This window comes from Staurois parvus, unplaced genomic scaffold, assembly GCF_062004578.1.
Source record: "Staurois parvus isolate SC_StPar_1 unplaced genomic scaffold, SC_StPar_1.0 ptg000283l, whole genome shotgun sequence".
NCBI lineage: Eukaryota > Metazoa > Chordata > Amphibia > Anura > Ranidae > Staurois > Staurois parvus.
In genome coordinates, this window is record NW_028318079.1 from 9568061 (window position 1) to 9582250 (window position 14190).

At 41.9% G+C, this 14190-nt stretch overlaps 1 protein-coding gene across 1 annotated transcript in view; it reads right to left on the reverse strand.

Annotated features, from left to right (window-relative positions):
* Window positions 1-13989, reverse strand: part of LOC149458601 (tubulin tyrosine ligase 3-like) — a 61268-nt gene extending 47279 nt beyond the window's left edge. The window contains exons 1-3 of the mRNA XM_089682079.1: window positions 13869-13989; window positions 3901-4017; window positions 817-892 (exon numbers count right to left, since the gene is read on the reverse strand). Coding sequence (XP_089538205.1) covers window positions 817-892; window positions 3901-3912 — 88 coding nt within the window. The 5' untranslated portion in view covers window positions 3913-4017; window positions 13869-13989. The remainder of the gene's footprint in view (window positions 1-816; window positions 893-3900; window positions 4018-13868) is intronic.
* Window positions 13990-14190: the final 201 nt, after the last annotated feature.

The following is a 14190-nucleotide window of genomic DNA, read 5'->3' on the forward strand; positions in this document are numbered from 1 at the left end:
GAATTTATAACTAGCTTTTTTAAGTAAGATCCACATAAAAGAACTTTGCTATGCAAAGGCTTTTTATGTGCACCATACTTTAAAAGCATGTTATATGTATGTTCGGGTGATTGCCATTTTTATTTAGTTAAATTGGTGAAAATTGAAGCAGGGACACGTTGGACGCCTTCAGCTGTCATTGTGCTTTGCTGGACTTCTTGTGTGTCCCTGCACCTTTAGGAAGGAATGAGACACCTCAAGGTATACCTGCCCCTAATGTACAGTACACAATGCTATACAAGCTCCAACATGGAGACTCACACAGATTAGAACAGCCTTTTACAACCTTTATAGCCCAGAGGAACCCCTAAAAAAGTGTGGAGATCTCAACGGAACCTTACTAAAACCAGTTAATCAGGAGGCAAAGGTTCCTTACGTTGGTGGTCAGTAGGAATGATGATAAAAAATAAAACTGGAAAGAAAAGTAGGAATAATGCTAAAAAAAGATAACTGGTGTCACCCTGCTGACTCTGCCAAGTGTTGTTGGTCCTAGAACAATACAGGCACCATTAAAAGGAAGGTCAACCAGCCACGGCTCAAGGAACCCCTAGCAACTCCTGGAGAACCCTTGGGTTCCATGGAACCCTGGTTGAGAATGGCTGGACTAGAATTAGCACTGTACTATACAGGAGGGCACAGATTTAGATAAATAGAGACTACTAATATTTGAGACTATAAAAAACTTGGGAAGATAAAGTTTCCTAGTAGTTGGTGTTGTTGAAGCCTCCTTTACAACATATCCAAAGCAGAGTCACAATGTCATGACTCTCTCCATACCTGATTCATCTACACTTCCCGTAGTCCCCTGTCCTCCATCCAGCTCCTGTGTGTCAGCAGAACATTGAGAGACAAACTGTGGGTTACACCAGAAACAATGTGTTAAAGGCAAATTGTAGAAAATCAATTTTTACATGAATTAATTCATATATTCATAGCACTTTTCTACTGGCTGTTGGATGAAGATAGTGAGACAGCCATCTTGGGTGCACTCAGTAGAACACTATACTAGGATAATTTTTAGACAGGAGCCAATTAGACTACCAGTAGGTCCTTGGAGTGTTAGAGGAAACCCATGCAGACTCAGGGAAAACATGCAGGCTACTTAAGGATAGTATCTTGACTAGGACTTAAACCAAAGACCTTACTGCTGGGGGGCAGAATCACTTGCTACTGAGCTGCCCATACACTATATCATTAAAGGTTTGTGGACACCTATATGAGTTTGTTGGACCAGGGGCGGACTGACCATTTGGAAACTCGGGCACTGCCTGAGGGTCTGGGGTCAGTAGGGGGCCCCATGAGATGCCCCTGGTACCTTTTTCATAGGCTTTTTTGAGTTTGGGCAAGGACACAGGGGCCCCATGATCCCCTTTTGCCCGGGGGCCCATGAGTTGTCAGTCCGCCCCTGTGTTGGACATACCATTCCAAAACCATGGGCATTAAGATGGAGTTGCTCCCCTACCCTTTGAAGCTAATAGCCTCTACTGCTCCAGGAAAGTTTTCCACAAAATGTTGTAGCATCACTGATGGTATTGATGCCCATTCAGCCAAAAAAGCATTTGTGAGGTACTGATGTTGGATGAGAAGACCTGGCTTGCCATCAGCATTTCAGTTCAACTAAAATATATTCAGTAAAGTTAATGTCAGGGCTCTGTGCAATTCATGAAAGTTCCTCCACACCAAACCATGTCTTTATGTAGCTGACTTTGTACGTGGGGCAGAGTCATGCTGGAACAAAAAAGGCCTTCACCAAACTGTTGCCACAAAGTTGAAAACCCACAATTGTCTAAAGTCGGCCATACATGGATTACAATTTGGCTGGTTTAGAAGGGACAAATTCCGATCCATGTATGGCCAGGCTGATTGTACCCAGGTTGATCGATCAATTGACTTGGGTACAACCAGCATTTTGAATTTTTCTACATACAGTTACTGGCAGTGGCTATAGCTGCTAGCAGTAACCATTGTATTCTGACAGCCAAGAATGCTTCCTGCACCCCCCTGCTGACAGAATACAGGAAGGGGGCAATGCAGGGGTCTGTGGAGGGAAGGGAGGGGGTCCTGTGTAATGATGGGGGTAGTATGGGGGAGGGGGTCCTGTGTAATAATGGGGGTACTATGGGGGAGGGAGGTCCTGTGTAATGAAGGGGTTGGTATGGGGTGGGAGGTCCTGTGTATCTATGGGTGTAGTATGGGCGGGTTCTGTGTAATAATGGGGGTAGTATGGGGGGAGAGGTCCGGTGTAATGATGGGGGTAGTATGGGGGAGGGGTCCTGTGTGATAATGGAGGAGGGGGGTCCTGTGTAATGATGGGGTAGTATGGGGAAGGAGGTTCTGTATAATTATGGGTGTAGTATGGGGATGGGGGTCCTGTGTAATGATGGGAGTTGTATAGGGGAGAGGTTCTGTGTAATGATGCGGGTAGTATAGAGGAGGGGTCCTGTGCAATAATGGAGGAAGGGGTCCTGTGTAATGATGGGGGTAGTATTGGGGAGGGGGTCCTGTGTAATATTAGGGGTACTATGGGGGAGGGAGGTCCTGTGTAATGAAGGGGTTAGTATGGGATGGGAGGTCCTGTGTAATTACGGGTGTAGTATGGGCGGGTCCTGTGTAATAATAGGGGTAGTATGGGGGGATAGGTCTGGTGTAAAGATGGGGGTAGTAGGGAAGAGGAGTCCTGTGTGATAATGGAGGAGGGGGGTCCTGTGTAATGATGGGGGTAGTATGGGAAAGGGAGTCCTGTATAGTTATGGGTGTAGTATGCGGGAGGGGGCCCTGTGTAATGATGGGAGTAGTGTGGAGGGGAGGTTCTGTGTAATGATGCGGATAGTATAGAGGTGGGGTCCTGTGCAATGATGGAGGAGGGGGTCCTGTGTAATGATGGGGGTAGTATGGGGAAGTGGGTCTTGTGTAATGATGGGGGTAGTATGGGGGAGGGGGTCCTGTGTAATGTGAGAGCAAATTTGCATGGGCTGGGTTTGCCCAGGGTCCAATCAATATTAAAGATGGCCCTGCCAGTACCTGACCCCTGGCTTGTTACTTTATTCCACATCCTGCTTCTACTCATTTTGAACTGACCTTGAACTGGCTCCTGTTTCTGCTCTTTGACTCCTGAATCTGCACCTTCACTGCCCGACTGTTGCTGAACCCTGCTCGCCTAACCATGTTCCTGTCGCCGGTTCTCACAAGTTCTGGGAGGACATCTGGCACAAGTTTCCTGCTGTTTAGCTTCTGCCTTACTGCAAGATCCAACTCTTCTTTTGGCCAGAACTTTCTACCGGCACCCATGCCACTCCATGCACCCTTGCCACTCCGTGTCCTGTCTACCACTGTCATCACTCTCTGGGGAAAAACAGGACAGGAGGTCATCAGTTCGACCTCTACCAGGTACGAGACAAAAAACTAGTATGGGTAAAGTACTGGTTGGTTCACTTTAAGGTTCCAGTCACACTTGGAATTTCCGGCAAACACACATTTTCTCTGCACTTTGTATGGCAAACGCACTAAAAAACAAGTCACGCTCTTCTCCAAAAAAGTTTTGGAGCTTCTTTAGGGAGCGTAGGGTAGCCCATTCAAGTCAATAGACTGCCCTATGCGCAACGAGCGAAAAAACACTCCAAAAAATGGGATCTCGTTCCTGCTACGCCCAGGTGTGGACCCAACCTAATAGCAAGAATCACCCCAACAGCAACAGGGACCTCACAGTGATTTACTCGCATAGCAGCCTGTACAACAATGTAGCGTGGCAGCTGGCAGTGTATGCTGGGATTGTAGCCGGAGGGATGCCTTAAGGCTCAGCTATGACCGCAGAGTGGAGCGCCATTGTTCCCACATCAAACATGAACATAAAGGAGCATTCACCTGGGTTACCATAGTGAGAGCTGGCTGCTCCAGCTATTGTGGATTGTATGGTGTCTTCAGACTGACAGGTCCATCATTCTTGCTCGCTGCGGGGAGGACGATTGATACAGCAACCATCTGTGTATTGAGGACAATGAAAGATAACCCAGCAACTCCAGGAAACACACTGCAACTACTAAAAGGAGCAATCTACCTGGCTTGCTGGGAAGACCAAGCTTTTTTTGGTACTTTTTGTTAACATGTAACAATCAGTTGTTTTTTATGGTAGAAAATTTCGTAGAACCCCCCAAACATATATCTTTTAAAGCAGAGGCCCTAGACAATAAAGTGGTGGGTGTTGCAATTTCTTATGTCACATGCCAGCGGTTTTTCAAATGCAATTTGTTTTAGAAAAAATACACTTTTTAATTTTAATGCAAAAAAAAAACAAAACACAATACATAACCCAATTTTTAATAAAATAGAAAAGATGATGTTACACTGAGTAAACAGATACCACGCTTTAAAATTGCACACGCCTGTGCAACAGCGACAAATGGCGTACATTTTACTATCCATAGACGATGCTTTAAAAGCCTTTACAGGTTACCACTTTAGATTTACAGAGGAGGTCTAGTGCTGGAATTACTGCCCTTGATCTGACGTTGGCGGCGATACCTCACATGTGTGAGATGATTGCTGCATGCGTGCGTGTGTGCGTGCGGGACTGATGCGTGTGTTCACCTTTGCACGCGAGCATGGGGAAACAGGTGCACTTTAAATTATTTTTAAATTATTTCTTTTATTATTATTTTTACACTGTCGCATTAATTTTTTTCTTAATCGCTTTTATTGCTGTCATAAGGAATGTAAAAAGGCAGTGACAGGTACTCTTTATGGAAAGATATGGGGTCTATAAGACCCCAGATCCCTCCTCTGCTCTTAAAAGCATTTGATCACACCAAGATCTGTGTGATCAAATGCTTTTCATTTTTAAAAACAGCTCCGTTTCTTTCCAAGTAAACCAAAAGTGATGTAAGGCTTGGTTCACACCAATACGTTTTATAGTGCTTTTTGCAGAAACGCACTACAATCTATTTAACATGGTTTCCTATAGGACGTGTTCACATCTATGATTTTGTTTAGCCTCTGCGTTTTTGGAAAGGGTCAGGGACTTTTTTCAATGCAAAACGTTGCGATTTTGATTCATAAGCAGGGGCAGACTGACCATTTGGAAACTCGGGCACTGCCCGAGGGCCCGGGGTCAGTAGGGGGCCCCATGAGATGCCCATGGTACCTTTTTCATAGGCTTTTTTGAGTTTGGGCAAGGATACAGGGGCCCCATGATCCCCTATTGCCCGGGGGCCCCATGAGTTGTCAGTCCGCCCCTGTTCATATGACTTCAATGGAGATGCTGCAGAAAATGCATGTAGTGCTTTTTTTATGTGATTTTGACACGTTTTTGACGTGTTTTGTGTTTGAATCTGCCCAGCAACAAGTTGGCAGTGAAAACCAAAAACGCATGAAAAACGAGCATGAAAAAAATGGAAAAAGCATGGCAAAACCGACGAAATCCAAAATGCAGTGGTGTGAACCAGGCCTAAGGTCATTGCACTATATCATAGAGATGAACAAAGCTGATCCGGTCTTTGTTCATCTCTATGATCAGCCGCCGGAAGAGCCAGCTGGTCGATCGGCTGTCCCAGTGGGACAGGATAGCACAACGAAGCCATGGAAGGCGGAGGGAGGGGGGGACACGTCCCATTCCCGCTGCTTGTAAAAGCGATTCAGCTGCTAGTTAGCTACTCAGGCTGCTTTTACAAGTGAGCCGACTGTCGGTTCTAAAAAACGGCATCGGGATGATGCTTGCAGCTATAGCCACTTGGAGTCCAGAGATGTATGGGTACATAGCTGGAGCTGAAGTAAATAAGAATTACAGAGTAACGAGATTCAACAGGATTTTCACAGGGGGGTGTTTTTTATGGTAGATTTAGACATGCATCCAAATCTACTTCCCCTCTGAAGCACGATTAGCATTCAGGTCGCACTTCAGGGGCGATTAACAGATGGTGAGGAGGCGATGTGATGCTTCCTCACTGCCTGTTTTAACCCCATTTTTGCCAACAAAGGTGACACAACTGTGTACATTGCAGTGCTTCCCCATTTGCCTGAATGTGCTGCATTCAGCATGTTTGCCGCCTACTGATCGCTGCATGTTGGGTAGATTTTGCGAGGCATCATGGTATGTAAACACCCCCGTCTTCTGCCTATTGCAGGTTTAAACCAGATCACACCACATGCAGTCCAGTGCATTTTTTTCTTCATCAAAAATGCATGGATAGTAGGTTATATGGTTTCCAATGGCATAGTTCACACCAGTGCGATCATTTCCAGTGCGATCAGTTCCAGAAAAAAAAAATTAGAACATGCTGCATTTTTTCTGCACTGAACTGTGCTTGAACAAAGTAAAAAGCATCAAAAATGCACCAAAAATGCACCATAATGCACAAGTCCTTTTTTTAAGGGTAAAGAAAAAAAAGAGGGCAAAAATATACCAGAGCACATCAAAAACACATGAAAAATGCACCGGAAGGCATCAAAAATGTGCAAAAACATATCCAGAGCACATCCGGACTGCATTTCTATGGTGTGAACCGGCCCTAAGACCCAGTTCACACCTACGCAGTATGCTTTAGATCCGTTTTTGCAGTTCTTTTTGTGTTGCATTTTGCGTTTTTGCACACTCATTTGTTTTATGTGTTTTGCTTTTTTTATGCTTTTTTGGGACAATTTGTTGGGCAGATTAAAAAAATGCAAAATGTGTCAAAAACGCATCAAAAACGCACTACGGTTTTTTCTGCAGTGTCTCCATTGAAGTCTTCTTAACCAAAAACACATTTAAAAACGTCCCTGACCCTTTCCAAAAATGATGTGAACATGTCCGATAGGAAACCATGTTAAATGGTCTGTAGTGTGTTTCTGCAAAAAGCACCAAAAAACGCACAGGTGTGAACCAGGAGGGAGCGGGTCAGCCATACATTTTTACTGCACCCCCAACCACGTGTCTACATTTTGACTTAAAGTGGTTGTAAACTCTCATATATACCCATTGAAGTGACTGGCCTCAGGTGATACACAGAGATGAACAAATCCTCCTACATAGGTTGTACCTGTTTATCTGTAGCCATCTGTCTCCTACATACATTTGAAAGTGCAGAAATTACACAGGAGCTATCAACTCTGAAAAGCATGGGGCGGGGAGCTGAAGTTACATCAGTGAGGAGAGCTCTGAGAGCTAATTGGAGGGAAGGGACACACCCCCTTCTCAGAGCACACAGGAACAGAGCTGAGGCTGTCAATCAGCTGTAGGTCCCTCCCCTGCAGGGGCGGACTGACCATTTGGAAACTCGGGCGCTGTCCGTAGGGGGCCCCATGAGATGCCCCTGGTACCTTTTTCATAGGCTTTTTTGAGTTTGAGCAAGGACACAGGGGCCCCATGATCCCCTATTGCCCGGGGGCCCCATGATTTGTCAGTCCGCCCCTGCTCCCCTGTCACCATTTTTCTCTTGGTGTCAGGAAAACGTGTGAGAAATGACTCATGCTGATAGCAGAGGATCAAGGCAGTGGACAGAAATGACACTTAGTGCTCTAGATTGACACAAGCTACTAAAGAGGAATATGCTTTGTTCATATTTCATCTCTGAGGTTTACACCCACTTTAAGGATACAGTGAGCATCAAACAGAAGCTCCTTTCAACTATTTTAGATCTGTTCTTATGCCAAAAATGGCCCTTATTGGAACCGTTATTTTGTTTTTTTTCACAGAAAATAGAAAAAAGTAAAATAACAAAAAAATGTAAAGCAACAGTACAAAAAAAACAGTACACCAAAAAAAGAAACAAATACACAAATACACACAAAAAATAGGGTAATAATTATAATCTGAATTACTTTAAATACACCCCAAAAACATGCCATCCAAATTGATTAGATTTTTTTTTCATGTAAATTTCACCTAAACAGCTCAAAGTACAAAAGTATTAGTCATTCTGCAGCACAATTGCTCCTCCGGAGTCATTTACATTTTTAAGCATCTGTAAGTCTTCTTATGTATTTTGCAGCTATTAACAAGGCGTTTGACAACTGAGCAGGGGCGGACTGACAACTCATGGGGCCCCCGGGCAATAGAGGATCATGGGGCCCCTGCGTCCTTGCCCAAACTCAAACCACATCCAAAAAAGCCTATGAAAGGTACCAGGGGCATCTCATGGGGCCCCTTACTGACCCCGAGCCCTCAGGCAGTGCCCGAGTGCTCGAATGGTCAGTCCGCCCCTGCAACTGAGGGCTCCACCAACTGAGGACACCACAAGGCACAGAAAACTTACTTTATTAACACGTTCTGCTTCATTTTACCACACATTAAACTGAATTATCAACTGCAATTTTTTTTCTATGCAGGCCACTTCAAGGGTCAAAATTCTAAAATCTTTTTTTTTTTCTTATATTAGGATAGACGTTGATAAGCATTGAAATGCATTTTCCTTGTGCCCTGTTTGGACAATACAGGTGTGATGTGTAAAAATGCAGCATGTTTGCATTTTTATGTAAAAAAAAAAAGCATGTCAATGCAAAGCATCTATCCTAATACAAGGGGAGATGAATAATTTTACACTTTTGACCTTTGATATGACATTTGTAAAATGCAGTTTGGTGTTCAGTAAAATGCTCGTCAATGCATGTAAAGAAGCATACAGTTTCTGTGCGTTTTATTGTGTGTTGTGAACAAGTCTTCAGTTGTCAATGGCATTATTATTCTTTTTTAATAAGATTTTATTTTTCATAAAGTTTTGATGTGATTTGCAGTTTTTGTTAGGCTAATGCAGTGCAACTTTGATGCGACTTTACACTCTCTGGCACTCAAGTAGCATCAAAGTCGCATAAGTAGTGTAGTAACCTTTATGTGTCCAAAGTTGCATGTTAGAGTTGCGGTTAAAGGCTAGGGTAGGGTTAAATGTTAGGGTTAGGGTTGAGGGCTAGGGTTAAATGTTAGGGTTAGGGTTGAGGACTAGGGTTAAATGTTAGGGTTAGGGTTGAGGACTAGGGTTAAATGTTAGGGTTTAGGGCTAGGGTTAAATGTTAGGGTTTAGGGCTAGGGTTAAATGTTAGTGTTAGGGTTGAGGACTAGGGTTAAATGTTAGGGTTTAGGGCTAGGGTTAGAGTTTAGGGCTAGGGTTAAATGTTAGTGTTAGGGTTAAGGGCTAGGGTTAAATGTTAGGGTTGAGGGCTAGGGTTAGAGTTTAGGGCTAGGGTTAAATGTTAGTGTTAGGGTTAAGGGCTAGGGTTAAATGTTAGTGTTAGGGTTAAGGGCTAGGGTTAAATGTTAGTGTTAGGGTTGAGGGCTAGGGTTAAATGTTAGTGTTAGGGTTGAGGGCTAGGGTTAAATGTTAGTGTTAGGGTTAAGGGCTAGGGTTAAATGTTAAGGTTAGGGTTTATGGCTACGGTTAAATGTCAAGGTTAGGGTTTATGGCTACGGTTAAATTTTAGTGTTAGGGTTAAGGACTAGGGTTAAATGTTAGTGTTAGGGTTAAGGGCTAGGGTTGAATCTTAGTGTTAGGGTTAAGGGCTAGGGTTAAATGTTAGGGTTTAGGGCTAGGGTTAAATGTTAGTGTTAGGGTTTAGGGCTAGGGTTAAATGTTAGGGTTTAGGGCTAGGGTTAAATGTTAGTGTTAGGGTTTAGGGCTAGGGTTAAATGTTAGGGTTTAGGGCTAGGGTTAGGGTTAAATGTTAGGGTTTAGGGCTAGGGTTAGAGTTTAGGGCTAGGGTTAAATGTTAAGGTTAGGGTTTAGGGCTAGGGTTAAATGTTAGGGTTGAGGGTTAGGGTTTAGGGCTAGGGTTAAATGTTAGGGTTAGGGTTCAGGGCTAGGGTTAAATGTTAGGGTTGAGGGTTAGGGTTTAGGGTTAGGGTTAAATGTTAGGGTTAGGATGTATATAGAGAAATGGGAAAGAGATTTCGGGATGGAAATAGACGACGGGATGCAGAAAAAAATATATAGATTAATTCATGAAAATATTAGTATGCGAGAGGTTGAAGTAAATTCTAAGTGTTTGATAAGATGGCACATAACACCGAAAGTTGAAAATAGGATGAATGGGGAGATTTCACCGTTGTGTTGGAGAGGGTGTGGAGAGACAGGCACGTGGTATCATATATGGTGGGGGTGCTCAAAAATACAAATATTCTGGAAGGAAATAGTTCACGTAGTGGGGAAGATTACTGAAGTTAATATTAGATTGGACCCAGGGGTTTGTCTTTTCCATAATACAGAGGTACCAGTGAAAACATATAAGAATTCGGGTATATGGTATTTATTAAGTGCCGCAAAGAGTCTGATACCCAGGTATTGGCGAAAAAAGGAAGTTCCAACGGAAGAGGACTGGGTAGTTAGAGTGAATCAGATTTGTGAGATGGAGAAACTTTATTATATGCACGTAGATAAGATGGGGATATTTCATGCAAAATGGGAAAAATGGGAGGATTTTAAAGGAAAGGTGAAATATATGAAGATATAAAACCCTACTAGATATATTATGATCGCTCTCTATAGTGGGGCGGGGGAAAACGCAGAGTAGTTGGATGGGGGGTGGGAGGGGTAGGTAGATGGGGAGGGGGAGGATTATGGAGTTATTTTAGGGAGATAATTATTTGTAAAATTGTATCGTTTTGTTTGTTTTCTTTTTTCCGTTAAGTGGGGAAAAGGATTGTAATATGAATTTTATTTAAAATTAATAAATAGTTATAAAAAAAAAAAAATAATAAAAAAAAATGTTAGGGTGAGGGTTGAGGGCTAGGGTTAAATGTTAGTGTTAGGGTTAAGGGCTAGGGTTAGAGTTGAGGGCTAGGTTGAGGGCTAGGGTTAAATGTGAGGGTTATGTTAAGGGCTAGGGTAGGGTTAAATGTTAGGGTTTAGGGCTAGGGTTAAATTATAGGGTTACATATTAGGGTTAGGGTTAAGGGCTAGAGTTAGGATTTAATGTTGGGGTTGAGGGTTAGGGTTAAATGTTAGGGTTATGTTAAGGGTTAGGGTTAAATATTAAGTTTAGGCCTAGGGTTAAATGTTAAGGTTAGGGATGAAAGCTAGAGTTAAATGTTATGGTTAGGGGCTACACTTACCCCTGACCAGGAGCGGACTGACCATTCGAGCACTCGGGCACTGCCCGAGGGCCCGGGGTCAGTAGGGGGCCCCATGAGATGCCCCTGGTACCTTTCATTGGCTTTTTTGGATGTGGACAAGGACACAGGGGCCCCATGATCCCCTATTGCCTGGGGGCCCCATGAGTTGTCAGTCCGCCCCTGACCCTAACATTTAACCCTAATCTAGCCCTTAACCCCAACCCTAACATGTGACTTTGGACACAAAGGTTCCTGCACTACTCTGATGTGACTTTGATGCTCCTTGAGTGCCAGAGAATGTAAAGCCGCATTAAAGTCACACTACAGAACTGTCAAACTTTTCTATTGGCAAAACTCAAAGTGCATATAATATGCATAACAAATGCATGTTCAAAAAAAGCAAAATGCACAGCAAATGCACCCACCCCAACCTGCATAGATGTGAACCTTGTGTAAAGCTTGAGAGTACAAGATCTGGTGCAGCTGTGCATAGACACCAATCAGCTTCCAGGTTTTACTGCCAAAGTTTCATTGAACAAGCTGAAGTTAGAAGCTGATTGGCTACCGTGCAGAGCTGCACCATATTCTGCACTTTTAGTAAATCTCCCCCTTTGTTCCCAGTATACAGGTGCATTGCATAGAGGCGCAGCATGTCTGCATTTTTACATGCACAAAAATGTATGTTTTCTATGTGTCCTTGTGTTGTCAATGCAGATCAACGCAGAGCATTCATCCTAATGCTCCTAATTCATCAAGTAAAAAAAATAATTTTCAACCCTTGATGTGACCTGTACAGAAAAAAAAACTTATTTTTAAAATGCAGTTCTACATGCAGCAAAATGCAGCACAAAAGATTACAAACCGCACACCATTGTGTGTTTTCTGTTCGCTGTGGTGTGAACGAGTCCTCAGTTGTCAATGGCATTGTTATCAAACCTAAAATACATAAAAGCACACCCAGATATTTGGAGATATAAATGACTAGGGAGGGGTGATTAGCCTGCAAAAACGAATGAATGCAAATAATAATAATAATAACTGAATATTATTCCTAAAATTAGGAATGAATATAATAACATGACTGTTTTTATTACTAAGAAGGAAGAGTAATATAATAATAATAAATAATTACATTGATAAATAATAATTAATAAATAATAATTAATCAGTGCTTGCAGTTCCAGTGCGTTCCAGTTAGAGAAAAAAAGTAGAACAGGCTGCATTTTTCCTGCACAGAACTCTATTGGAATGTAGTAAAATGCACCAAAAACGCACCGGAATTTCAATTGAAGAAAAAGAGGGGGGAATGAACCAGAATGCATCAAAAACGTATCAAAAAATGTGCATGCAGAAATGCACCCGGAACGCATCTGGATTGCGATTCTATTATATGAACCAGCCCTAAAACGCAGGTCACAGCACTGGTGTGAATTGGCCCTTAGGACTAAAAACTGTTGCAATGATCAGTTATAATGAGTTGCATATTAAAATAAGAATTGTATTTTAGAGGCTCCCAGCGTATGCAAGGATATTCCCCGAGATCAATAGATATTTACACCAATAACTGAGATAATCACACATTATACATGAATATATATAGATATGTGTATATTTATATGTTCATGTATAAAGTGTGATTATCTCAGTTACACACACTTTAATCTATCTTTCTCAGTTACACACACACACATATATATATATATACACATACATATATATTTATATGTAGCTGAGATAACTACACATAATACATGAGAAAAAAATATATATATATATTCATGTATTATGTATAATTATCTCAGCTACATATAAATATATATGTATGTATGTATGTGTATATATATATGTAACTGAGAAAGATAGATAGATAGATAGATAGATAGATTAAAGTGTGTGTAACTGAGATAATCACACATTATACATGAAATAAATAAAAAATAAAATTAAAAAAAAAATTATATATATATATATATATATATATATATATATATATATATCTGAGATAATCACACATTATACATGAAATAAATAAAAAAAAAAAATAAATATATATATATATATATATATATGAGATAATCACACATTATACATGAATATCTATCTATATATATATATCTATCTATCTTCATGTATAGTGTGTGATCATCTCAGATATATATATATATGTAACTGAGATAGATAGATAGATAGATAGATAGATAGATAGATAGATAGATAGATAGATAGAATAAGGTGTGTGTAACTGAGATAATCACACATTATACATGAATATCTATCTATATATATATATCTATCTATCTTCATGTATAGTGTGTGATCATCTCAGATATATATATATATGTAACTGAGATAGATAGATAGATAGATAGATAGATAGATAGATAGAATAAGGTGTGTGTAACTGAGATAATCACACATTATACATGAATATCGATCTATAAATATATATATATATCTATCTTCATGTATAGTGTGTGATCATCTCGGATATATATAATATACGTAAATATATATATACTGTATTCTTCTTATGTATGATGTCATCATACATGGGGGGCGATTTATGACAACTGGGAGCCCTCAGGATCTGATGCAGCTGTTCACGGTAACCAGTCAGCTTCTAACTTCCACTTGTGCAATCAAGCTTTCGAAGTAAAAGTTAGAATCTGATTGGTTACTGTGCACAGATGAGTAAATCTCGCCCCTATGTGTATTATGTGCGATGAGGATCATTCATCTGTCTTTGAATCCTCTATACCAGCTGCCATAGGTGACAACCTGTAAAGGAAGGTCATAGTGTGTGTATTGCAGGGCTTACCCAGCATGGGATGGTAGGGAGGGCCGGGGAGCGTGCCTGCTGGCCCGTCCCTCTGATGGCTGCTTGTCCCAGGTACACAGGTGTATGAGCCCCTACACTGCCCTGCAGAGCCCACATCCCAGTCCATCTCAGCCAGGCTCCTGGAGAAGCACCGCCCCCTTCTGTTTGCTGTCACCAGGCAGCCGTCTCCAGGGCAACAGGGCAACACAATCCTATGCCTGCAGCACATGATGGCTTCCCCTGTAATCCATCTGTGTAGGCCTGACTGACAGCTTGTGTGCCATAGCAACCTGTGAACTCCTTAGAACCCCGGGGCACGGCC